Source organism: Anopheles gambiae, chromosome 2, assembly GCF_943734735.2.
Source record: "Anopheles gambiae chromosome 2, idAnoGambNW_F1_1, whole genome shotgun sequence".
NCBI classification, from domain to species: domain Eukaryota; kingdom Metazoa; phylum Arthropoda; class Insecta; order Diptera; family Culicidae; genus Anopheles; species Anopheles gambiae.
In genome coordinates, this window is record NC_064601.1 from 76065860 (window position 1) to 76093810 (window position 27951).

Here is a 27951-nt window from a genome sequence, read left to right on the forward strand (position 1 = left end):
GGTGTCTATCTATTGATTGTGGTATTAATTATCAACGACTTGAAACGCTATAGAAAAAATAAATAGAGCAAATATCACTTCAATTGCAATTGTCTGCAGTGGATTGCAGTGGAAAATCATACCAAGATCCAGTATTAGTTCATCCAGACGATGTTTATTGCGCGCGGTTCGGTTGTACTTCCCCCCTCGAGAAACGTGTTTCTGTTTTACTCTTTTTGTCTGCTACTATCGATCGATGCTCACCTATCTAGAAGAGCAGAGCAAAAGCACCAACAGGCCAGGGCACAAAATAAATAGAAAAAAAAACACATACACACAGAAACGATCGACACAAAAATCTCGTCCATCGTTAGCGTCCGTCTGCAAGCATGATGTCGTGATCAAAGTCTGGTTTAGTGTGGAGCCAACTTTATCACCACTGGACATGCGGCCTTACCGAAGAGATCCACGCTAACTCGGTACAGTCGCAGACACTCCACCCAAAGAAAGGTGCTTTTCGCCGTTCTGTTTCCCTTGCCTGGCCCTCGCCGGCGCGCAGGAGTAACAAAATCGTGGCAAGTGCGCACAATTTGTTGTAGAAATGTTTCAGCATTGCTGCACCGGTGGCTCGATGCACTCGAGCGGCAAGGAATTTATACCTGTCGGCTTTTTTTCTCTCTATTACTTTGCTCCCTTCACGCCCAGTGCAAGTCTGGCAGGTTAGCAGCTTACCAGCTGGGTCCGTGTGTCACCGCACAGCCCCGGGGGCAAATGAGCAAAACTGAAGGCGATCTATATACCTTTTTTTTTCGGCGAGGAGGATGATTGCGCCTCTACTAACCGCAAGTAACCGGCTGAAGTCGGTCGGTTGGTCACTGAATTCAATTTACTTTTATAATTTAATTTAATTTAATGAAAATAGTTGTACCGGAGAAAGGAGACGATCTGCTGCTGCACGAACTGTGAGTGTATGTGGGGCTGCTACAGTGGGGCGGTATAAATCCCAATACAGCGTGCTCCCTGCAGCATGTCATGATGGCAAGCTCACACACGGAATTGCATTCGTAGCGACTGGGGATGGTGGGGAAGGACAGGGGCACTCGGCAGGCTATGCCGCGCACACGAGAAAGAGAGCACCAGTGCATAATACCTAATCAAAGTAGCATAAATGAGGGAAAATTATCACCAGCATACTATCACGCCACACGCGACAGCCGGCAATCTTCTTTGCGCGGCCGACAACAAGGCCCGACCTAGTGGAAAACGAAGAACAGCAGTGGAGAAAGAAAGCGATGCGGGGAAAAAATTGTTCAAGCCATTTATCCAAACATGGTGTTAAATTGTTTAGCGAACGTTTTCCCTGTTTGGCTGCCATTCAGCGCTTGCCTTGCTTTGGTGATATTTCGATCGCACGGGTCACCAGCATGCTGCGTGTCGTGGCGGACAATGCGGTGAATGCGAGCACAACTTCTTACTTCGTGCCATTGTGCTCTCGATTAAAGGAGACGTAAGAAAAGCTTCATTTGCTAATTGTGTAATCATGAACAGCCTCAGTGTTGCGATGCTGCAATAATAGAAAATTTCATAAAGTAACCACCGAGCTGAGTGACAGCTTTTTTTACACTAAGTGCTTATTAATCTTACAATTCAATCTTGTAGCTTGTAACGAAGTAACGAGGTAAAACAAGAGTAAATGCAATCAGGCAAACACCCTTAACTGTAGACCTCGGTTTGTGTGCTTGTTTGTAAATAATTTTTGGTCTTAGTTGAGTCAAGTTCACCCAAAAGTTTTATCATATTATTTAAATTTCAATTACACAAATGTCTTCTAAAGTTAAGCAACAATCAACACCGTGGTTTAAAAATCTTGATTCTGTATGACAACCCAATGTTTTCAACTTAATCAAACCATCCCTTCAACGGTATCTCCAGTAAATGCAACGTATCCGGAAAGAGTTTGGGCAATGCTTGTATTGCATCAATTACACAGCAGGCAGCAATTGTGCGATCGACCCAGCCGTGTTTGTAAATATGAACCCACATTCCAAGGAAACGCCCGTGACTGTGCAGAAAAAAAAACTCGCTGTCTTAGCATGTCTTAGACTGTCGTGGCGTCGTATCAACCCAATTTCGCAGCACCCAGCCCAGCGTGTATGATGCGGAACGGACGCGTCTAGCTTAATGACGCGTTGAAAGGTAATAGTTTACCAGATTCCAGATTTCGTCGTCGCGTCGACGGTGTAGGTACGCGTCCGGCGGTGTTTTCGGTTGATTTGGAGCTGTTTTGCTACCGCCATGACTGACGGTTGAACAAAGGAACCAAACGCGCCCGGCGAACGTGGCGTTCAGGGCGCTGGTGGCCGAAATTATGCGCTCCCCCAAGAAGCAGGGTGGCAAACGGCGACCAGCGATCAGCATGCTGGCTGATAATTAAGGTCACTCGTGCTCGGCTCGGAAAGGTGAACTATGGTTCACTTTCGCTTTCGTACACGGACGTTTTGCATCGTCGGCTGGGCCAGACGTATCGGCACGCTCCAAACGGTCATTATAACGATGTTGTCAAAGTTGGTAAAATCGAACCATGCATCCAACGCCGACCGCCAGTGGCCCAGTGGGCTACGATGTCTTAATTATGCCCTGTTGATCCATCAGCTGTTTTGTGCGAGGAACCAGCAATGGTGGTTTAGAGATCCGACACAAGTCCCGTTTGAAATGAAATTGACACTCCAATAAGCAGCAACATAATGGGATCGTTATGCGTACGATCGGGCCCTTCGCCGTGAGGATTCCGTACCCTCCTCGTTGCTCCCCAAAGCATTACCAAAATCATGCAGTGGACGAGAGGCGACGAAACGAGATCAACCCGAAAATATTTTAATAGCCTTTTGTGCGTCATGCATCCTTCGCCAACCTTCCTACCGGCACGATCGGACGAGCTCGGGGCGATAATGGATAAATGGTTTATGGTGCTGTGGAAATCAATCAATTCGCTCTTGTTTGCGGCCTGAGCGAGTCAAGCGGTCGATGTATGCATGACCGATATCAACCAGAAGTTCCTCTCGCATGACCGCCTTGGATCTGTCTTTTGCAATCATCTGCACGTCCCGGTCAGTACCGTTCCTCCCACGTGCCGCGTGTGCCTACCGTACAGCCTGAACTAGCGCGGGCCCTGCTGCGTGGTGCCCGTAGTGCAATCGCAATTTGATCTCAGTGGGATAAAAATCCAATAAACTACAATCTATTCATTACCTCGGTGCTCTTTTTGGCATTCGCTGGCCGTACGGCGTGCAGCGGTCCAAATCAGGCCAATCATCACATGCAGAGCAAACATGAATGAATAAGACTGACGGGGCGAGGCAGCTCTGGTCCGTCGTCGCCGTCATCTTCGTCTATGTATGTGTGTGTGTGTGTGTGTGTGTGTGTGCAGGACGTTTGAAAGGAATAGCGCACGTCTAGGGTGCCCTCTCCCCGGTTACGGCGAGTGGTGATCCAGTTTGAACTACGCTTTATTTAGTTGCAGGTACGATTTTTGTTGTTGCTGTTGCTTTTTCCTGCAAAACGTCTGCAAGCCACTACTCCGGTTTATGGTTTCGTGGCGGTTTTGCATGACCCATCGAAGGCTACAGCCCGGGCAGCATACCAGCTGGGCACTTCGTGGCCTCGGGACCAACAACAATGCGAAATAAAAATAAAATATTAAATTTTATAACTTATTCTGATCATTTATTACCGCCAAGTCTAGCGGCCGCCACCATAAGTAGGTCCAATGCGGTGACGCGTGAAAGCAAACGTGCCAATTCAAAGCCGATCAAAACCGAAATAGAATTGTATCAAAAACCTCCTAGCACGGTTGGCGCGACTGTTGATAAATGCGTACGATCATTGGAGCGCTGAAGATCATTTACCAAACTTCACCACTCGGGTACCGAATCTGTAACCTTTCACTTTTTTCACGCTTCCCCCGATCTTGCATTGCTTCGATACGGCGCCCATGGTCAGGGTGACTCAATTGGGAACGATTTCGGTGCAATTCGAACCGTTCAAACGATCCAATCGTCACCAGATTGTTTGGACGTTAGGCATGACGGGCGTGCAATTTGTGTCATTATGCGACTAAACGTAATCCTTCCATGTGTATGTGTGTGAAGGCCTTTTTTTCTTTACTCATTCCTCGGAATGTTTCCTCAACATTGAGCTTCCCCGGACCACTGATCTTTTTGCGCTTGAGACGAACCCGTAGCTCTCAAACGTCTTCAGAAATGCAATCGTATCCGATTGGACGCTTTTGCAGAATGTGGCAAGGTACGGCATGAGGCACCAGCGGGTGGTCGTAAACTGAAACGGTTATTATCAATTGGCCAAGCGAAATGTGTTTCTGTGTGTGTGTCTACGTGTGCAGAGTGCATCGTAGAGGGCGCCGTTTAGAAATGGAAGCTAATTAATGATTCGGTCATGAGCGCAATAAGGATTAATTAAATTTTATCTGATGGTGCCCCGCGACTTATGGGACACGACCGTGATTCGCCAGCTTCTTCTGCTTCCGGCAGATTTACTATTAGGCGGGCATTTGGACCCGAGCTTCGTGAGGATTACCCGAACCGTGGAAAAAGCAATCGACCCATCTGAGTCGTGATAAGGAACGTCTTCGGTACGGTCTGATGTTTCCGGCTGGCTAGTTGAGCTCGAATTTATAGCTGCGTTTAAGAATGAATCCATTCCCTGCTAGGTTTGCTCAAAGTGGCTTGCCTTAAGTATTTTTGATATAATTTTGTTCGACAATTTTATTTTTAAATCTTTTTCAAACAATAACCAATACAAGTGTATGTAACATTATACAGATGTTCTTCGAAGCAGTCAGCTTTGTAACCTTCTTGCTCTAATACGGTATAATGCTGGAGATTAACCTTCAACATTAACGAAACATTGTTTTGCGCTCAAGTTAACAATATCCGGTTTGTAGCAACAGATACGAGGTACCATTTTTTCCACTTTTCTGTACATAACAAAGCTCCCTCTGACGAGGGCAATGTGAGCAGCACAATTTGGTGGTTGTTGTAAATAAAACATGTTCCCATACGTTCAATTCCTTGTTCTCAAAACCATTGAACTAGAATCGAAGCCGTAGCGATCTGCTCCATGCCAGTGGAACAGATTAAGGGCCGTAGCAAACAAATCCGAACAAAGTCCCGGAGCCCCAGAACGAAACACTAGATCGATCGATAATGTTCGTCCGAAACCGTATGCCATATGCCACAGCGGGGTTGCCTGTCCGTCCTCGCCGATCGTGTCGCGTAAAAACTGTGTATCATGGCTTTTTGATTGATTGGTAAAGAAAAATCACGTCACACTCTCGTCAGCCAAGAATTTGATCTTGATTCACGATCATTCGTCAGCGGACAAAGCACCTGGGTGACGAGATCAAGATTCGGTTAGCGTTCGTTCTTGTACGTGTAAGCAAAAAAAAAAAGGTAGAGGTAAAAATAAGACACCACCCGGGCTGGACACCCTCGACCGGTTGCGGATTGGATTGAAGGAGAAAATCCGAAGTTCAGAAGTTCAGTAGATCCCCAGACCCCAAATGGTCCGGGTGGTTGTTTGTTTGCCCGGGTGCAATTGAGTGACCCCCGCTGATATGTCCTCGACACGACCGTAACAAACGAACAATTGCGACTGCCTAGAGCTTCGAACTAAACAGCCTACTGGCGGTTGGCCCGATTCCAGCGTATTAATCATAAATTGTATCGACAAATTCAATTGGATTGGAAGTTGTGTAAAGCGCGACTAATAACAGGCAGCAAGCAAACATTGCGCGTTATTAATGATTTTTCAATTTACGAAACCCAGGACCTGGCCCTATTTGTCCTAGGATGGAGCGCCAGGGAAGTTTGTACCGTTGACACGGAGTGTGTGTGTGTTGCGAATCACGGTAATGTAGTGTAACATGCCAAAAGCTACAACACCACCAAGCGCAACACAGACAGCGCTGACAGATGACACGATCCAAGGTGGCTCCTCGTACTGCGTCTACCCGCAGAGCCTAGAGACCCCCAGTGTCCCAGATCCCGGAGATCCATGTTTATTTCGGGCTCCCACCGCATGTCAGCGGGATTGTTAGTGGGAGCCCAATGATTATGTTGCTGCTGATCTAGCTGCCAATGGGTTCGAAAGATGATGTGTGTTCCCTTGCAGTGCCTGGCTGTGCGCTTGCTATGGCTGCACGTGACTGTGTGGCAGAAGATATGTGGAACTAGTTCGAACGGGAGTGCATCGCTCACTTCGCGCAGAGTCGCGCGTTTCTCACCACTCTATATGGAATTGAAACTGATTCGCTTCGATGACAACTTTTTCACCCACCTTCCTGGTGCGCGGTGCGCTTACACTTCTTTCCCAGCTGTCATGCCACGAGCTGGCGCGGGCAAGATGGATGGCGTGTGAAAGGGGAAAGTACAGCACGAGTTGGTTTAGAAGTGGCGCGTACTCATGCAGTAGCGAGAGAAAAACAAAACACGAAAAGGAATCAATAAATCATTGTTCCCTCCCGCCCTGGCACAGACTCTATTGGGACGCAATTATTAAATCTTATTATGTGATAAATCATGATTAAAAATTCTGTTCCTATGGCCTAGGTATCGTCCCAGGGGCTGGACACCGTTGGTACACCGCACGGTAAAAAAACCAACGTGATCATTGCACGAACATCCGGCAACGGGAGACGTGCTGTCCTCCTGCACCGAGTGGCTACCGATCGTCATTAATTGATTTAATTAGAGAAAATAATTACGCGCTTCGTTAGGACAATTGTTGCCCGCGGTGCAGCTTAAGGAAGGTTAATCAGAAAAAAAACAAGATCACCAATCGAGGTGCTCAAATGCACACGAGCTGAAACAAAAACTAGCGTAACATCTGTCTCGACTGTGTCGACTGATCGTCTGTTAAATGGACCACTTCCTAGTAATATTACAGAGCTCTAGTACAGCAAGGACTTGCGTACCTGCGCAGCTTACGAGGGGTTTCACTTTTGTCCGACAATAACTTCGCAATTCGATTTCGATCGCGCGAAATTGGATCAGGGTGAAAATTACGATTAATTGGCTGGGTATCGCTGTATGGGTGATAAGTTTTCCACTCAGCGATAACTTTGCACACCTTCTGGCTGTAACAGTTGTGGCGACGTTTGATCGACGACCCAAAGACGTTTGGTTCAGTCGGGCAGGGATGGGTGATGGCGCATGATGGAGGAATTATTCTGTCGCGACTGGTAGCCTGATTAGCTGACGAGTTGATCGAGATAGTGACGGGTCTTAATAATCACCAACAGGCTGTTCAATCAACAGCATAAAATATACGACTGGTAGGTTAAGCATTTACTGAAAGCGATTTTGTGCTGATTAATTTTATATTACATGGATACACTTTCATTCCATTCAACTAAACCTTCTCAGATTTTTACATTTTAACAAAACAAAAAAAAATAAATTGAACAAGACGTTTGGCAAAGCTGTTCAACGGTTATTGTTAAACAAAAACGCGAAACTAAATCAAAATGTTACATGATACTTATTTGCAGCAACGTGTTAGCTATGCTGTTCTACCCATGCCAGCACTAATTATCTCGCGTTTCAATATCGACGACTTTCCCGTACTGCCGTTCGAGCACCGCTGCCGTAGAAGGGTACCTTTACAGTGGAGTGTCGGCAAAGAGTACACCGTACGGGGCTGGGAAAAATGCGTGGAAAGTTTAGCTCACGCAGCCTGCATTATACATCCCTTTTTTGGACGTGGGTGAAAATGAAACTTTGCGAGTCCGGTAAGTTGGCTACAAATTGATTCATCAGTCGTTGTCGGCTAGTTGCCGTGAAAGAATATCGCACGTCCGAGCGATCGCGCTCGCCTCCTACTCTCTTTCCCGCGAGACGCACACTCGAATAAGGTAACTTCACGCTTAGTGTTGGCTACCACCCTTTACGCCCTGGATCGCGATCTGGGTGACACAGACGACCACAACGACGACGACGCCTAGGACTGAGAGAGTGATAATTATCGATTTTTAAATGGCGCGTACGCAAAGGAAAAACGAGCACGTCTCCGTAGCCATGGCTGTTACCCGCTCCTGCTAAGGGATCTCGCCCTCGAACATCATAATCAAAAGGGAGGAGAACTAATGAATTATCGCGTAAATGTCTTAATTTTATTGCGGCACCAATGCACACGCCTCATGCACGGCGAACTTCTCTAGGGAATGGGCGCATATCGGGCGCATTTCGATAGCTACCTGCCACTTCCCAGCGAGGGGCTGGTGGAAGAAAGGGTAGTGAAAAATTGACGGGTGATTTTTCTCACATTCCGTTTATGGATGGCACTGGAACCGGCCAGCAGGTCGCAGCCAGAAACGTTTACCAAGACATCCGTCAGGCATGGGTACGGTGCTGATTACTGTCGATCTATGTGCTGACGATGGCAACCTCACCTAAACGTGAAGCGAACGTAACGAAGCGCTTGTGTACAAAAATTATCCATATTATTAATTATCTGCAGCGTGCAATCAGATCAGCACGGGGGCATGCATCGGTTTGATACACTGACGACAGTGCACCACCAAAATAGCTGCATTTGGCAAGGGCTGTGATCAGTGGGACACATATGCTATCATTCCATACACATCACCCGGCAGTCGTGGTGGGTCTTAGTGGAAATGAACGACGCACAGCAAGACGGTACCGATTTCATGGGAATTAGTGCAACACGCATGAAATAGGAAGCGAAAGCCAAGACACGGGACAGTATGGTTGTACTTACCGATAAAATCACAGTGGTGTATTCGCCGTTTCTCTAGCTCCGGATTGTTGCGACGATTGTAGCGGCCTACGATGTGTTTCACTACACCAGCGCTGCTCAGCACGCTGTTGATGCTGTGTGCGGAACTCTGCCGCTTGGAACTAGAACCTCGCGAGGACGATCCGTTGCGTGTGGATGCCGATGATCCGCCCGTGTTGCTGGTGTTGCCGGAACCAGTGCTCGTACCGGAGGTCGCTGTTAGCGAACCGATCGCGCTGGGCATCGATGGCGTGAGAGGGTGAAGGGAACCGTTGGCGGTTATTGCATTTGGTTGCGTAGGCTGAGCAGCTAAAGCGGCGTTTGGCGGGAGCGGTTGCAGTAGTTGGGGCTGGGTTGGACCCGCAATCGATTGCGCACTGACCATGCCACCGTGCGAGTGATGATGGATGTGTGTTCCTTGCAGGACCTGCTGCTGTTGATGTTGTTGCTGTTGATGTTGTTGTTGCTGCTGATGGTAAGGAGGAGGTGGGGTTCTACGAGGAGGATTCTATGCGGAAGAGAAAAAAAGTTCACTTAAAACGCTCACAGAGGTGCATCGTTTGTTTTATGAAACGAGCCTTGGAACTACACCTACCTGAAGATTGTTCCCTGGACTACCGGGGTCGGAGTTCGGTGGTGTTAGAGGCGGGACGTACATTAGCCTGGAAATAGGCGTTGCACACACACTGGAACTCTGCGATGCTGCATATTTGCCGTGATACATCGGACCAGGAGGTTGATTCAATGTCGCTGCACCACCTGTCCCCGTAAGGCCTTGCTGGTGTTGCTGCTGAGGCTGCCAGTGATAGTAATTATTGTTTTGATTCACCTGCAAATGTTGCTGCGGGTGATGTTGGTGCTGATGGTGATGCTGCTGCTGCTGATGCTGTTGATGCTGAAGGTGCGTGTGTTGTAGTTGATGGTGTTGCTGTTGCTGCTGCTGTTGCTGCTGAAGTTGTTGAGGCTGATGATGCTGCGGCTGGTGTTGCTGCTGCTGCTGCTGCTGCTGCTGCTGAGGTGGATGATTAGTAAGAAGCTGCAGACTAGAACCACTCCCATTCGTTCCAGCAAGATAGCCATTGAGATTGTGCTGATTTGCATGACCATGAGCTGTTGCAATGCTGTGCGTGTAGCCGGAGCCATTGTTAGAGAGGAAATTATTGCTGCCATTGTTGGTCGCGTTACTATTGTTGTTACTGCTAGCGTGACAGCTTGTGACGTCGCTGTGCATATGGTTTTGGTGGATGCTGTTGTTATTGTTGTTGTGTAGATGGCTAAGGTTGTTGTTATGGTTGGTGGCGCTTTGCGCCAGTAGGTTGCTCTTTTCCGTTTTGATCTCAAGCGGGCTGAGCAGTGGCGAGGACAGCGGTTCCAGGAACGGGTCGTCTACGGCTTCCATCTTGACCTGCGGTATGCCATTCATGGTTCCGAGCATGATGGCATTCTCGGGGTCGATGTTCTGTATCGAGCTGGTGATGTCCTCCCACAGTGGCGGCCGTAGAAACGAATCCTCCGACTCCGCACATAGCATGTCGCGATGTTTGTTACCTTCGGGAAATAGACCGTAAGAAAGCGTATTACGAAAAACAAAAAGATTTGTTTTATTAATTAATATTGTATTCGATAAAACAAAGCTCAGCTCGAAGCGAAGTTGTTATCGATTTAAGCAAATGTTTTCCATTACAGTAGCCAACATGGAGAAGCTTTCGGAAAGCTTTCTGGAATAATTTTGACACACTGGTGGCGTCTTGTTTTTATGTCGACAGCCAACCGTGGGTGATACGTACCGAAGAAAAACTCCTTTCCATAATGCTCGTAGTTCTGGCTGGTGTAGCTGGATAATCCGGACGACGACAGCGGTGAGCTGGATGATGGATGATGCTGACTACCCGGTACAACGTCCAGCTCGACATCGGTTTCCAATTTATTTATGCGCCCCATCAGCTCATGCCGAAATTCTAATTCTGGTGACTGAAATTAATTGAGCAGATGATAAACGAAAGGGAGAAATTAATGAACGTTGTCCTGCTCGGTACTGTCACGGTGATTCGATGGCGGCGGCGGGGAGAACAAAAAAAGAACACTTTGCGTGAAGAATGCTTCGAAGGCCGTCTGTACATAATTTATGATAAGACGTTTCATAACTACAAATGCATTTAGCGTGTTGTCAAAAATGCACTGCTGACAGGATTATACATTAACGACGGAATGCTTTCGAGGAGGAGCCGTTAAGTGCACTGTTTCAGAAGATGAAACACTGTGCAGAACCTACACGGGTATTGAACCTACTCGTTAATATTTTACACAGCATTCCATACACAATTCACAGTAGAATTTTAATAAAATTTGTAACAAAAACGATTCCACCGTCGATAAAACTTTACCAGCATTTTTCGCCTAGAAAACATAGCAGCAATCAACTGTTGCCGTGTTACGATCACCACACAAGCAGATGATCGTTTCTCAACGATGCACCCCACAACGATCCTCGCGCGCTGTCAATCCAAATCATTGAGAACATTAATTTACATAAACACAACCATACCCTACCTCCTCGCTTGAAGAGGGGCCATCGACCTACAGCAGTTGTCTTGGCAGATGGTCGCTAGTGAAAGCTTACACGACCAAGCAACACCGAGCGGGTTGTGTACGGGTTGTTGCCGTGATCTATTGGGGCCCGCTAGAATCCCTGGTGAGACTGTGAGAAATCTGGGGAAGTGATTAGATCACTTGATGGACGCTAAAGTGACGGTCCGAAATGCTACTTGCCAGCGCGCACGGTGTTCGTGTTGGTTCGGTGCAAAAACAAACGTTTCCCCACTGTTTGCAGGAGCATCTATCGGGCAAGGAACGATAATCACCGAGATTATAGGCACTGACTCTGGTGTGATTGATTTATATAGTGCTAGCGCAGTCGTAGCTATTTTGCAATTAAATTCCCAGCGCTGAGATCGTGATGCTTTCGTGATGCCAATGTCCTCTCCCGCTCGTTCCCCACCTACACGGCAGAGGTCAGTGGTAGCAAGTGGAATCACTACCAATGAGGATTGCAATACGGATCGGAATCTTTGCAAGCACCATAAATTGCAGAGTTTTATAGCGCCCGAAACGGTTCGCATTGCAAGCTGAATCCATGCAGCTTTTAATATTCTAGATTACATTAGAGTTTAATGGTTTATGTAAATATCGTCGTAAACATGCGCATCTGCTGTAGTAACATATGTCCCAATTTGGCCCCCGCCAGTTAATAAATTCGCCGTAAACATGCATTTTTATCACGTTTGCAAATGATCGAGCGGACGTTTGCGTGATGTGCGCGAATGAAAAATGGTTCCTTTCGTGAAGCGCAAGAAAAACGGCACACCGGCCGAGGCGATTGAACTGTACGCAAAAGGGCACATTAAACACTGACCGAACGGCATGATACGTTAATACTTATGAGCGCGCTTGTGCTGAGAGGGTGGAAAATTGCAACTAAATAAAGCAAAATGGAGGCAAACAACTGCGGTGCCTCGGCTACATTCCGGTACGCATCCATTGCTTGCCCTGTCCTCCCGTCTCTTCCCCCATTCGCCGTCACATATTTGCATACAATTGGCCGTAAAAAAATTATCCACTCGGATATCGGCTAGGCAGCGCACCGCGATGCATGTGAAATGCTGTGCGGCGTTTTGTAGTAGAATTTACGATCGATTTTATATTATTCTTCGTCACCCTTTGCCGATCGGCACGCACGTATCGGTGGAGCATGTTGGCAGATTGAGGTGAGATGACACTTTAGCAGCGTCTATCGAACACTTTTATGCGATTCCACACGGTACAGAGGAGGGTGGGGGGGGGGGGGAGGGTATCGAGGGACTATATGGGAAGACAGTAGGGAATGGTGAGCTGCAGCTAGAATATTAACTTCATATCTCAATTGCTTAGAATTCGCGCATTACCGAATGCATCGCGCAAAGAGCGCGTCTGGTTGGAAGCGTGCGATATACGCAACGGTTACCTATATAGTTTTAGCGTTTTGCACTATTACAAACAACTAGCTTGCAATGGTAAAGAAAACGAAAAAAAAGAACAGAAAACATTGCTTACTATTTTGCAGCGTTAAAAACGACTCAGGTATTTAAAGCGATTGAACAGAATGAGTAATTCGAGTCAGGCGTAAGTAGTTTTCAATGCGCAAACAACGAGATTCGCTTTTCAAGGTACAATTCCATCCACCGCGTCTCGTGTCCGAACTACTGAACCGGAAGACTTGATACGTACAGCCCGCGTACAGTCGGTAAGGGCATCGCGACTAGCAGCCAGCAGTCTACTGACAATACAATGGGACATTTACGGTAGGAAAGCACACGAAGTGGAGTGCGCTTTATTATGCTGTCAAATAAGCGCTATCTAAGCGGGCACTTTCTAGAACTAAACCACCAATGCTCTCTTATACCATTAAGTCTCAACCGGTGACAAATATAGTCGCTTTTACAAATCTAACCAGCAGTGTTTGTGTGTGGCTACAAAAACACACAATCTTAAGCGAATGCCAACGGCTCCATCAAACAATCTGGGCGATTAATTGTTGAATTGATTGCAGCGTTTGTTTCTGCTATAAATTTGCAACGCAACAGTAAACGGGGCATTTTCAGTGTCACTCGATATTTGTGACACATTTAGCACCGGTAACCACTGGCCATCGTTTGGATAAACACACACACATACACATACACGTGGGTACGCATAATGCTGCAGGTATGTGTGTCACTAGGCTAAGAACGCTAGTCAGAACAACAACCAAGAGAGATTCTGGGTGATGGGTGAGTAGTTGGTGGGGGTCCCTGCTCTCCTCTTCCCCTTAGAGACGCATTAGAAGCTGAGCCACAGCTGAATGTTGCTATCACAAAACAAAAAAAAAACAACATCATACCCGGTCTCTATCCAGCTGTCCAGATGCGAGCCTCCGACTCAACACAGTACGGCCGGAATGAGGCCAACGGTGCGACAAAATGTCCATTGAAAATAGTATGTTCATCGATCGATCGACAATCTTTGTGCTGGTCAGTCGTGGTCCGGCGTGTGGGTGGCGATAGCGGGGGACTCGTCAGTCGGTCAACCAGGCCAGAAAGAGGGTTGGAAGCGAGCTGACACAAGGGGGCAAAAGGTGAGATCCACGGTGACGGTTGACCGAGATCAGATGTGTCACCACACGGGCATACGGACTAACTGCACGGAGCTAACGAGGAATGCCACGCCATACCGGAATGCCTGGCGGCGGAGGTGGCTTACGCCTCAGGGTAGGCACATAATTCATCTGATGGATGCTCGAAATCTGCACCGCTGCGTGTCAATCGTGTGCGGGCACAGAACACTCCATAAATAACAAGAGAGCCACCGGATTTAGCGTGTCGGGTGACAGTACCCAACAGTGCCGGGCTGTTTGGATTAAAATAATGGACAAAAGTGCGATAAAATTTGAATTGAATGGACGCTTTCGAGCTTTACATGAACGAGTGCATGCACACATACACAAACACGTAGGATGATGGTAAATTAACCTCTTTTTTCCATGTGCGGATCTCTCGAACATCGGTGACAATCGGCATCACCACAAGTGGCACTGTACCGTTTTCGTCGATGGAGGAATTTTAGGGTGGATAATTAAAGTTATTCTCCATCTTGTATTATAATCTGAAGAATAAAAATGTAATTTGAAGTATCTCAAAACCTATACATTGATGGGGGCTGTATTTGATAACAGTCTTTACTATAAATAAAACTTTATCAGATATTAAGACATAAATGTAGAATAATTTAAATCAGTTATTGTGTTTACATTGTATGCGAGATGAAGAAAAATCAATTCTCTAATATTTCCTGATTTTCCAATTAAGGTTGTAATAAGAAGCTAGTGTATATTTGCTCATAAAACAAGAGCTGTAAATCGTATTCTTCAGTGCGCTTGTTTTCATCAACTATGCTAACTCCTCATTAGAAGAGCATGTAGTAAGGATATAATGTTTTAGCTTGCCTGATGACGATGCGTAGAAACGTCTCCCAGTAGCTGCTTTTATCCGGCACGGTAGTTACCGCAAGCAGCAAGCATTCTGGATATAGGTTATGATCATTGGCTAACCGCTGACAGCCCAACCATGCCGTGCGACAGCTTTGTGCGAATGTTATGCTAAGTACCTACAAGGTACCCTAAACGAGCGTGGATAAACAGTCCGCGCCTGGATTTGGGCCGGTAAAATGGCAGCAATTTATGTGCGACTCGCCGATGATTTGATGCGATTGCTAGAACACACAATATTAGCATTTACAGCAACGCGCTCTCGGCAACGGCTCATAAACGATCAACCTACTAGCCGAGCCGAGCCGAGGTAGACAACAGTCCCAGGAGCAGCTCGGCGTAGAATGTAACCCGGGCCGGGCCGGGCAGAGCAGCGAATCACGCCACGAATCACACCGCCAGGACAAACAAATTGATTGTAAATTTAATTAAACCTACCGAGCGAACGTCCCAAATACCGATTGCGCCCTCCCAACCTCCTGGGGTGTATTTTTGCGACGCTAAAAATCCTTTTCCTATTACTCATACCTACCGAACGGATGGAAAGTACTGCATAATGCTCTACTGCCGGTACACTCGCCGGTCTACCATTCCGCTCCTTCCAGACCTGAATCCGCACGATCGGAAGATATTTTTCCATGCCGGCAATTGGCAGAAGGGTTTTATTTTTGTTGTTGATCGGGTAACAAAAGAACACAAAAAGCAGAAAGTAAGACTGTCTTTGAAGGCACTGCGAGACCCAAGAGCATTGAGTCGCAGTTAGGTAGTTTCGCAATTCGGGGGATCGAACCGCTCGACCGCTGCACGTAGTGGTGGATTTCTTCCCTGCCTGCCCGGTTCCTGGACTACAAAACGGTCTTTGGGTTTCTTGGGGCCGTTTGTTTGTTTTGCGATAAAAAGTATGTTTGCGCTGATAGGTACCTCACGGTCTCGACGGTTTCTTGCAAATGATGGACACAGGCGCACCAGGTTGGTTGGTGAAGACGAAACCGATCGCAAAAGAACGGCCACCATTGTCGGTTGAATGAAGTTCATCCAAGGGGAGCGGGTTTGAGTGGTGGTACACTTTTGTTAAGCAAACTTGTTGATTCCCTTTTGACGCAACAGGTCAGCCATCGAAGGGACCGGCAGCCGATAGCGAAGCAGCGAGATTCGAAAACAGAAATAGTTGATGTACAACGAATAATACAAAAAAAGTCATCAGTGAGAGTGACCAGCGACGCGCCAAGGTATAGGGCAAAGATTACGAGAGAGTGACTCTGGTAAGATCACGCGTATCGCAGCCGGGATCCAACACGACGGCTAATAAGGCCGGTGGACCAGTATTGATGGGAAGTTGGTGCTGGGGATAATATTTGCTTTTTGATACGATACACAGCCCGACACAATATGCCACAATTGCACCGCGATGGGGTCCCGATATGAGCTGGCCAGGTTAGTGCGGTGACGGAACATTTTAGTGACCAAGCGAGCCGCTCACGTCCGGGTCGTCCTAACCTTGGATTTGCACCTATTTGACTTCGGTTTTCGCAACATTCGACCACGATAAGATTACTGCAAGTCAGCTTATCACTGTTTTCTCATGAAGTGTGAACTTATGCAATCACATCACGCTTCACAGCGCAATTGCTGTGAGGAGTAACATGTAAAATGGACGGAACATTTACATTCAATATCGTTGCTTCTTTGGCGCATGCATTGATATTTTTTGGTTCATTTTTAAGACACCTCCAATAATGTACAAACTAGAAATTACTAAAAAGTAATTTAAAATTATAATTGTATTTTAAATCTGCAACCGAATGTTAAAAATATCTTATGTGTAGTTGTACCATCCGACGAAGCAGCACCATATCAACAGTGCCACCGCCATCAGCTGCACGTTTTCAATCACAATTTCACACCACCCATAAAAACAACCTTACTATTTGGTCACCTGTCACCTAGAATGGCAATATTTTGTCATCGGTGTCCTGTGCGGTTGTTAAGCAAATTAATAACCTGTCTACGTGGTAACGAAGTTCGCGTCCCTGGGAGGGACATCGTCGGGAAACTTCGCCGACATCGGTCGGACAGCATCAGCACCGGAGCGGCGGGACGCGAATAGCCATACGGACGGACGGTTTGGGGGCAAATATTGACAAACGATTCACAATTTCCGAACGATATTTGCACAATGATTAGGAAATTAGTCATGCGCACCTTCAAACGAGCCTGCCAGAGGTGCGAAGTTTTAGCTCCGTTCGCCTTAACCTGCGCACCGTGCGCGCACGCGTGTGTTTGTGAGCAGACCGCGTGTGTACGTGTTATTAGACGAGCGTGGAGCGAAAACCCGCACAAGTTGCAATGTTTTTGTCACTAGCAGCGTGCAGCACGTTAGTGAAGACGCGTCGATGCCAAGGGTATTGCGCATTGCGCAAATGTTAGCTCGTCTCGCATCCCATAAGGCCGTAAGGTGTGGGCCGGGAAGGCTAAGTCAGCCCACAATCCACTGGCACTGAGGGCTCGCTGAACTGCCCGAAGGGAGAATTTTCCTGCCCTCGACAGGCGAACCACGAGCCGCGTGTGAGTAATGTTTTTAGCAACGGTGTACGCAAAGTCAGCTTTAGTGTGGCATGGCGTGAAGAAAATGACACATTTCGGAACCGAACGTAGGGCAATCCGAACCGTGGCATAAAGCTGGTGAAGTAGACATCGAGCAGCCAGAGGGTACGTGTTAACTCCTCCTCAGCGTTTGGTCTATAGCGCATTTGGTGTTTTGAATCTCACCCTCCGTCTTGAGTCAAAAGCTTCTGCCAGTGCCTGTTGGCAGACTACATCGAGTGTCTGTGGAGTCGCATTAGTATCGACCGTATGGAGAACACACGGTACGCGCGTACAGTTCCCCCCATACTCACTATGCTCAACTCAGGTTCGCAGCGGCTGCTTGTCACCGGAGCGGAGCCTGAGCTGAGTTAGTTTTGCTTTGTTTTGTGGTTGCTCTTTACAGCTGCCTCTTGTTCGGCGTTCACCACGTCTGTTGAATGAAACATGCAAATTTAACATTTAGCAACGGGTCGTACGAAATCATGCACGGAGCGTCAGGAGGCTGTGACTCAATCGGTCGTTTTGATTACGGTAACATAAATTCAACAATTTACATACACGAACATGGACACTGTCTTTCTCACTCTCCAGTGCCTGATTGGGTACGTACGCCGAGTCGAGGGCTGTATGTCTAGTAGCTGCGAGTATCTATTGCTGTTTATGGGAATTCTAGAGCAGAGGCGGTGTTCTTAACATTACTCTGGAAGTCGCTGATGACGTCGAGCAATGAAGATCGGACCAAAAGCAAATCAATCTCCACATGGTCGATCATTTGCATATGACATGATTGCGTTCTATTTTCAGTGTCGCTCAAGTAGGTTAGAATACACTGCAAGGGAAGGAGCACCAAACAAGGAAAGAAGAAAAAAAAACGTTCCTGCGGGTATCAGAAAGACCATTTTGTTGAAAAATAATAATCTCCAACTTTCCCCTCAAGCAGGTAGTTATTAGGCGAAGTCCAACGATTCGAGTCTTTCATCCGCTGTATGATTAACAGCGCGTCATTGTCCGTGTCGCGCATATGGGTAAGCAAATCGTCCAAATTGGTCAATGATTTCAGTATGATTGTACGAATATATAAACACATTTTTCATTCCGCTTGTGTGCTGTACAAGTGTGTCACAATCTGGTTGATGGTTTCCAATATTCCAGCGCCTTATGCTAGTGGTATCCGGAAGATTTATGCCCCCGAAATCTTGACTCATCCAGCATGCGTCGCTTGTCGGGGATTTTTTTTCTATCGCTAGTTTCATAAGGTTTTGTCGGTTAGTGTCTTACGATCGTTCGTTTCTCCATCGTCCTTAACGAAAGTGTTTCCGTGTTAGGAGAGTTGGAAGTTTTGTGATTCATTTCTGATTTCCTCGCGGACTTCAATGGTTTCGTCTGCGTGGTGTTGTGGAACGTGCGGATTCCAAATTTCCATCCCGCCCAGCGTCTCAGTCACCCGAATGGAGATTAATTGGATAAAATTATTGGAACATCATTTTCTTAATGCGACACATTTTTCACATGGTTTTTTTTTTATCGTCGCTTGGTTAGCTCATTTGATAGGCCCATCGTTTGTGTTGGTGAATATCTGCGTATGATTACGTGTGTGTGTGTTTCTCTGGGATGTGTTATGCTCGAGGACACTGAAGTTGCGCGCGTGTGTTTTAAAGCGCTTGCAAAGCGCGCCATTTAAATTCAAATATTTCATCGCTAAATGCCTAAAACGTGATATCGATTCCCCGGGGACCGCTTGAGATGAAGAAGGGTGTAAGTAAACAAACGGTGCGCCCGCTAAAATCGTAACGTACGATCGCCGAAGGAAGCGTGTTATAAACATCGCCGGAGGGATTGCTTTCGTTCGAAGTCCGTAGACCGTATCCGCAGGAGAAGGGGGAATGGGGAGAAGGTGAGTCTGGCTCTCTGGTAACGGCGAATTCCTTCGAAACTTGAACTCTGCGTCTGTCGAGCTGCTGCGACTGTGCATCTGACATTTTTGAAGCTGAGGAAGCCGATGATGCTGTCAGTGATAGTGATATTCACATGAATTGGGAGGATAGTGTAAGATGCACCCGGTGTGTACTAGTTAAATGAAAGATTTTCGGTTTTGAGTGTTAAAGGATGCTGCACGACTTAGACATCGATTTGCACGACTGTGCAAACGGGCGATAAAAGCTAACCAAAGACAAACTGGTACTCCAAAAAGGCATTACACTTCACGGCACGGGTAACAACGTGAGAATCCCTGTATAGGTTAGCGTTCATTGCAACACTCGACGAGCGATCTCGATCGATTACAGATCAATACATCGGCAACCCCTTATTTTAATGGCTCCGAATAGTGTAGCGCTCGGTAAATTGGATAGAATATTGTGTTGTTCGAAGCAACCATCAAAAACCTGTCGTCCACCGCTAGCAGTAGCAGGTTGTGTACGGTACGCTTAACACAGGTTTTCGCTTGTCGTCACCAAATCGTTTTCACTTTCGTCCGTCCCTTACAATCGATGCAGGCCGTACATCAAGGGTGACGATAGATTGGTTCGTACCTGCAAACACCCCGGTCCCGCGTAATAGCTGCGTCCAGCAACACGAAACAACACATGCCTGCATACACATGTGCCAGCCCACCATCCTTGTGCTGCCCGATCGTACGCTTGAAGTAGTAGCGAGCAAGATGTTCACCACCGACACCACCGATGTGTGTGCGCCCGGGCTTCGTAACTGCACGACGACAGCAAACACAGTCGACGCGTACACATGAAATTGGTCACGATTCTGATATTTTGTTCTGAATTCCGCAACATTCTTCATCGTAGGAACGGTATCGTACCGACGATTTTTCGCTACCGCACGCTACGTATGCAGTGCCTGCAGTGCCTGCGCACTGGATTAGTGATTTCGAATTGGCGAACCAGTCCGAAGCAAATGCCCAGATACTCACCGCAACGCAGCAATCCTCTTCTCTCCTCTACCGAGCCGCTGCCCAAACGTTGCTTTTGCCGTTGCATCATGCGATAGAAGAAATAAAGGGATAAAAGATTTTACTCGCCAACGTCTCCCACGTCCTCTAGTCGACACTGCCGACCGCGGGAGTCGTGGTCCGTTACCGGCATCATAATGCCAACAAAGAACCAACAATGGTGTTTAGAAGTGTTTAGAGTGCACCCCGGCCACTATAATCAGTAAGAGCTGCAGGGTGGAGCAGGCGGCAAAGCTTGGACACGAGTAAGTACGTGAGGTAATTTTACAATAATGGAGCTCCGCTCCAGCGAACACCCACCCGGCCCTTTGGGACTGGCATCGAAAAACCGAAAGCGCTAGGATCGAAAGCAATATGGGCATTGTATCGGTTTGATCGTTTGATATGAAAGTGCTTAAAAGTTGAACTATTGACAGGGTTCACGGGGTTGCCCTGCGGCCACCGTCAGCCTTTGGCGGTTCGGCAGCAGCAGCAGCCATGCAAGCACATGCGCAAAAGCGTCCAGACGTCCCGGTCGGATCTGGAAGCACTGGCAGCAGCGCACGGCAGCGCAGCAGTAGGCGCCGAAACGAAACGAAACGTCAACGTGTCAATATTATGTGCCCCTTTGTTCCCGGAGAGACCCGGGAAACGAGTGGCTGAAAGTGCGAGCGACCTTTGCTTTGCGAGCGAAAGATTTGACATCTGTGCGTGTCTGACGTGATGTCGAGTAGTTGTCGCTACAGCACACTTTTAGTAGCACATTGAGCGGTAAGCGGTATGAGTGTTAGACACCCTCAGACTAAGTTAAAATTCGCACCTAATAAATATTCTTATGTGATAATAATAAAGCTGCGATGCGATCGTGCGGACAGCATTATTGGTACGAACTGATGTAACCAGTCGGTCGCTGTTGCTTATCCCCGTCATCAACATTTAAATGGCGTAAATTATCTCTAATTTCTTGATATTAAAATGAAACAGAGCAAGTGCTCGGTACGGGCACATCGTAAACAGCGTGCGAGGAAACGTCTAAGCACATTGCTGCAAGCAATAATAATTTTCAAGAGTGCAGCTTTGATTTATCATTCGTGAAAAGCCAATTAGGCCACATTTACATTGAAAATTTATAATTTGTGTCACAGGCAGGCAAATATGAAAATATTTATTTCACACCGCTGCGGGCCTCATACGTTTATGATTATTACTACACAAACATTATGAATATTTATGCCCTTCAGCTGACCTCATGCCGCTCACTTCCTGCAACACTTAAGCTGTCAATTACGTTCACCCCATCGATCGCCGGGGTCGGTGCGTATGTCGAGACCGCGACGGTACGACGGCGTTCTTAAAATCGGCCGCGATGATAGTCACCGTAGATCGACGACCGTTCTTTACCGTTCGATTTCAATATTCCCGAGCGCGTTTAGGTCTGTTGGCGGGCGGTAAGTTCGCTTTAACACGACCCAACACACTCTGCCATGCCAATGATCTCCGGATACATATTGATGGTGGCCCCGCGTGAGCAGGTCAACAAGCGTGCTCGTAAACCGCGGATCGACGTTTAATGGCCATGTGCAAGACAAATTTACCCCCAAACAGAGAAGCTTGCGCAACCTGTTCTCGCTGGATGTGTTTCATTCAGCTTCCGTAAGGCGTATGACAGAATGGAAAATTTAATCCCCTTATAAACGGTGCGGAGAATAGCATAGGAAAATAAAGTATCGATACAAAAAAGAAACCAAAAAGAAACGAGAGCTCAGCTCACTCCCACCTTGAAGCTCCACAAATGGAAGCTGCTACAGGTAGGGGAACAACCGGTGGGCTCGTAAAGTGAGGAATTAATGCTATTGAAATGGGCGAAATAAAGGGATTCAAGAAAGGAACAGGGAGGGATCGAAAACGTATGCGGTTGCAGAGTGCGAGCTTAACAAGTAACGTCCCCACGGAGACTTCAATCACCGCACTCTAAAACGATAGCCCACGGAGCACTGACGTCGGGAGGAGGTCGGGCGCAAGGAAGACTCCAAGGAAGTCAATTTTTCAAACCACTACTCCAAAAGGGACTGCTCGGTAATGGCTCAGTGCTAAAATAGGCCAACAGCGCGCATGGCAGGCAGCCAGTGCTTTTGGATAAAGTAATTATCCAATACTTTGCCATCGTGTTTGCATCGTAGTAAGCAGTGAAATGAACAAAAAAAAACTAAAATCACAGCTTCTTCGGAACACCCAAGGGGAACGTGGAACGAGAACGCTGGCTGGGTATAACGGGGCCTGTGCGAAAGCTCAGCCGATGCCTACTCCATCACGCTAATTGGCCCAATGAAATTAAAAGACGTCAGACAAAACAAAACCGTGTGCTGCAGCGCGCAACGGTGAACGTGCGGAAGCCTGGCGCAGCCAATTTTCCGCACGGTTGAGGCTGAAAATGGCACTTTTAATAGACCGGACCAACTTGTGCATACGTGTGTATCGGGTATGATACGAAGCAGACTCTCGCGCGAGACACCAGCTAGCGAGCTGTCGGGAACGATTGCTCCCGCGGTCCACGGTCGATGCGGCGAATCTGCGACGACGGAGGGTCTGCAGTCTGGGCTATGCGAGGACTAGGCGCTCCATCCAAAAGAACTGGTGTTGCCTTGTCCGATGATAAGAGAACTATAGGGGAGCTACAGTTTCGCGCACACGGTCGATGTTGCTGCAGTTGCTCGCATCATCAGGTAAGTGAGTCTGGCTGTCTGCAGTCGCGCAGAAAGGCGCGGGATTTCGCTCCCGATGGGAATACAGTTGATGGACGAGAGCAGCAGTGGAACAACAACAAAAAAAAGTACAATGAGAAACGTAGTTAGTGAGAGGGTTTACAGTGCTACTGCTTGGCAAAGTAGAGCCGTAATCTGCACAGCAACCTAACGAGCTTAACGTGTATGGGATTAATTCTATCTGACATGCTCCTGTCGATCGGATAGTGTAGAGTTGTCTCCGTACTGCAACCGGTGATTACTGGATTTGATTACCGAACAAAAGAATCATCGTCACGTAAGGTGTCGAAAGTTGCATAATTTATTCGAAATTATCCTAATAAGCTAAATGTCACCCTTTGCCTGTTTTGGCCTGTTAGGAAATATTTGACACTTAATAAAAACAAATTTGCATGTCCCAAAGTAAAGAGAAATAAATTCATTTTTTATGTTTAAGGTTGCTTAAAAATGTCAATATGTTTACCTCGTTATGCTTGTTATTCTTTTAAAAGGACTTCTACGACTCGGATGACTTTGGGTTTAGAAGACACCGTTCAAAACTTTGTATAAAATACACCCAGAACAAACCCCTCTACGATATTCCAAATATTCATTCGTGCAACCCCGAGCACTGAGTGTAAACAATTTGCCTTTAGCAGCTTACTTTTTAATGGACATCTTTCACGCTTTCGAGATAAGTGCACTTCTTCAAGGAGATTTAACAACGCGAAAACGACCGCAATAAGGCACCGACATGGATTCGATCGGCGGTGTTTCATAACCCATATCCACGCGGCCCAACGACCAGCAATGCTACCCTTGCTTCGCCGGGTTTTACTTTTCCGAGTGGCGAGAGCAACACCGAATGCAGCCTGCCCGAGCAGTTGGAAACCTCGGGATGAAATCGAACGAAAAATCAATATCATAGTTCATTTGGGTTATGTTTGTCACGAAGCGCATTTGTAGCGTCGCTTCGCTTCTCCACCGCAATCGTGGCCGCGTCCTCACGTCCAGCGCAATCGCGCATTCATATTAATGTCGTCCTATGTAGCCGAAGGGAGTAACATCACTTTCGTTAGCGAGACGCTAGAAAGGGAAACTCGAGGGGCTCCGAGCGATTCAGGTTTCATTCATGAGCTGTGAAGAGCATAATCCGTGGAATTAGATAAATCGCGGGAAGGAAATGTGCCGCGGTAGTGTTGCTCGCCTGGAACCTTGTTCGAGCAGCAGCAGAGCAAGACTACCAGCGAGCTAGTACACAGCCGAGCTGATCGTGGCCGGATTGGGCCGCTGCTTGACTGCGGCTGGCCTCGGTGTACCCGCCATGCTCACCATTTCCCTTGCAATCCAAGTGCAAACATGCGGCTGCATGCACCTCACTCGCAATCGTGGCTGGAAGTCCTGGTGCTGTAACAGTATGACCATTAGATCGGTGGTGCTCCTCAAGGCACCTATGTTGCCTATGTGTATGTGTTAGTGTATGTTTTTTTTGTTTCATTGAGTGGCTGAAAAACGAGGGAAATGCATTAAAGAGTATAGGTTACCAACGCGGGTATAGATGAACGCTAGGCAAGAATTGAAATTAGGAATTCACTCTCGCTTTCAATACGGCAGCCAGTTCTCTCTTCTGCGACGCTTTTGCACACCACCGGTTGTCTGCTTGGTTGTCTACGGGGGTTTGATATAAAATTTATTTTAATTATGTAACTTCCCCGTTGCGGACGAAGGATGAGATCATGCGAGCGGCACGAACGGGTGCGCAAAGGGTAAAGTGGAACGCACGAACAAGAAGGTATTCTTTGTTTCTACCACCGCGGTGGAACGGGTCGCGCGCTGAGCTAATCAAGAACCGAGCGGGCGGGAGGCAGGAGCCAAAAAGTACCCCTGCACGGTGTAGTGTGTTTATTGAAGACAGTAATGAGGCAATTTGAGCGAAATGCCCATTGAAATTTGTTTTGATCTTTTCCCTAAAGGTCAGCACGCTTGGGAAAGATAGCATTAAATGGGTTGCGATTTGTTTTGTTTTGCTTGTTGTTTTTTTTCTGCACGTTTTCTGTATTTAGCTTTCTGCCTGTGAAATACGATCTAAACTTTCCAGGTGATCAGTTAGCAAACCAGTTGATAATCAAAAGAATCTCGATTGTTGCGAACGATGGAAAGCTGGTTAAAATGTCGAGCGCTTTGCTGGTATACACTACTGTTAAAGGGAGGAAATGTTTGAAATGTTGTAAAGAATTGGTACATTGGGAAAAATTCGAGATTGATCTTGTGAATCATTCAGCTTTCAATGTTCAGTAAAACATTTCCTTTTTGCTGACGTGTGGCGTTATATTATTATTATTGTTTCACATTATGGTATAACCAAACAACGTGAAAATCCAGGAAATAGCTTTTATTACAAAAATTCATTAAGATTCCATAGATATTTCATTTTTCATACCAATCATGTGTCCTAACGAGACATCTATTCGCTAAAATGTTGGCAGAAGTTTGTCGTAAAATAAACCACGGTCCATGCCAAAAAATGTTTCTTCATTTTGTGATTTTTAACACTCCCGCCCATTAATGTTGATTTTATGTGTGAAATCACTGTTTGCGATCAAGGCTATACAACGTACCTCTCTACGCACACGGACTCAATCTCTGTCCATCTTTATGTTCACGCAACGGTGATGATCAAAATTAGGGTAAACATAAAGTGCAGCAAACGAAGGTAAACGATACCACACACATCTCGATCGACGCAACCAGCAACCCCTTTCACTCATGATCGAAAACGAAACACACCCTCACATCACTAGCACTAGGTACGATCCGACACTGGCACAATCCCTCAATTCAATGGTAATAAATTGATTGGATAAATAAATGATCTGCTCGATTCCCTCTTGCCTGTCTTCCGCTGTCTCCTTGCCCCGTTGGTGACACGCTAGCACCAGACCCTGCTAGCTAGCGAACGGACCATTCGGTCGTTCGTTCCTACACCGATGTATGATGCTCTCTGGCAGTTCGTCATTAAGGTGTTTACGTCGATACCTTGTAGAGGTTGATTATGAGAAACACAATCATTATGTGCCACGTTTAGCTTTCTTCATAAACCAGGAGGTCCCTCGATTGGTCGCTGCTTGCGTCTCTTTCCAATTCACCCGCCTCGCCGCCTGTTAAGGGAAGGCTCACGTTTACCCCCTACTGCTGCCTGTATGCTTGCCGATCGCGAGCAATGCTGGCAAAGGGACAGCTTCAATCATTAATTAAAGTGGTAAGACATTTTTGCTGACATTTTTTGTTCACCCCGAGCGAAGCGATCGCGTTTTGCAGTCTTTTTTTTAGAAAGTGTTTCAAAGGAAAGACTCAACATCTCGGGTTGTTTGGGATTCTCGTACGCACTCGTACGCCGTTGTGTCGGCAGGCAAGAGATGCAAGGGAGAGAAAAAAGAAACATTGATCTTGCTGCGCACGGCGGTGACGAGAACGTGGGAGACGTGAGCGAGAGTGCGAAGAAAGCATTGTTCAATGAGGGTTTCTATCAGATGGAAAAGAAGTACCTTTCCTTCACTTCAAACTCGCTAATAGAGATTGACCACAGGGATTCGCAGAAGAGGAATACAAAAAAAAACGCTGTATAACCGTGGTGTTTGTTTTCGATCGTTGGATGCTTTTTTTAGTCGCTCTGTTTTGAATTTATGAGCAGTGGCTGATAATTGAAACGAGACTGGCTAGAAACAGGATGAAAATTGTGTTGATGTCAGCTTAACCGGTTCGTCGTTTGTTTTACACACATCACCCGTTGAAGTCTCTTGAATACTATTTTTTCCTGTCGCGCTCTCTTCGAGCAACTGTTAATCAATAGGCTTCATTTATCGATGCAGCGAGGTGTAGTCGCGATGAAAGTTCACCAAGAAGAAACAAAAACACACACACGCGCGGTTATATTTAACCTGTTGAGTACAAGCGCCCCGTATTGATTCGACTATTACAAGCTGTTTCCGTAAGCTAATTCTATAACCTGCGAAATGGAGGCTGGATGAGCGGCTCGCGCCTTGCTGAGCCACAGCATTTCGGGGAAGGAAGGCATCCTTATGCTAGGCCCACCCCGGTGTGCTGAACACGGTCGATTCAATTATCGATTGGGGCAAAGAAACGGTGTTGTTGATGTTTGTTCGAATTTGATTGAAGCGATGATTTGGCTGATTTTCAATTATCACCCGCGGTCCGCAGCGTGTGCACCGAAACGGGATTCCCTGCTGCGGATGCGAGCGCGTAGCATCATCCACCGCTCGATTTGGGGTCTGGGGAGAAGAGCCGCAAAAGGTTTATCGATTTGCCTGTCGATCGGGCCGATCGTGCGCCAGTCACTGCGAGGGTGGTAGAACTTCTCGAGAGTTAATCCGATTTGTATACGGACTGCGGGATCTTCTCTGCGCTCAACCGCACCGTGGTGGTTGAGTAATCCGCGGGTGATGATTGCCATTCTAAAGCGTCATCATTTTTTCTCTCTCACTTTTGTTGAATCGTTTTAATTGAATGAATTGTTATGCGATTGCAAAGAAAATTTAACAATCAGCAAGGGGGGTGGGTGATGGTGATCCACCAGCAAGGCTAACCGTGAAAGGTAGTGTAAAGGGGTCTAGGATAGGTGACTCGTCAGAAAAGGGAACTGGAGATGGTGAAGTTTGTCAAGCTGTTTCATGAAGATTACCTCTCATCAATGGCCATGATGCTAAAAGCTTACCGACACAAATCAGAATAGGAAAGCACCGCGAAGGAGGGATCTTAAAATTTAACACCGGAGCGGAAATAGTTTGACCTGCGTGAATATGTATGCTCCG

At 46.9% G+C, this 27951-nt stretch overlaps 1 protein-coding gene across 2 annotated transcripts in view; it reads right to left on the minus strand.

Moving 5' to 3' along the window:
• Positions 1-27951, minus strand: part of LOC5667313 (dendritic arbor reduction protein 1) — a 101350-nt gene that overhangs the window by 43234 nt on the left and 30165 nt on the right. For both annotated transcript variants that reach the window (XM_061644774.1, XM_061644775.1), the window contains 3 exons: positions 10581-10764; positions 9389-10341; positions 8776-9301 (listed from right to left, as the gene is read on the minus strand). In XM_061644774.1, the coding sequence (XP_061500758.1) occupies positions 8776-9301; positions 9389-10341; positions 10581-10764 (1663 nt within the window). The remainder of the gene's footprint in view (positions 1-8775; positions 9302-9388; positions 10342-10580; positions 10765-27951) is intronic.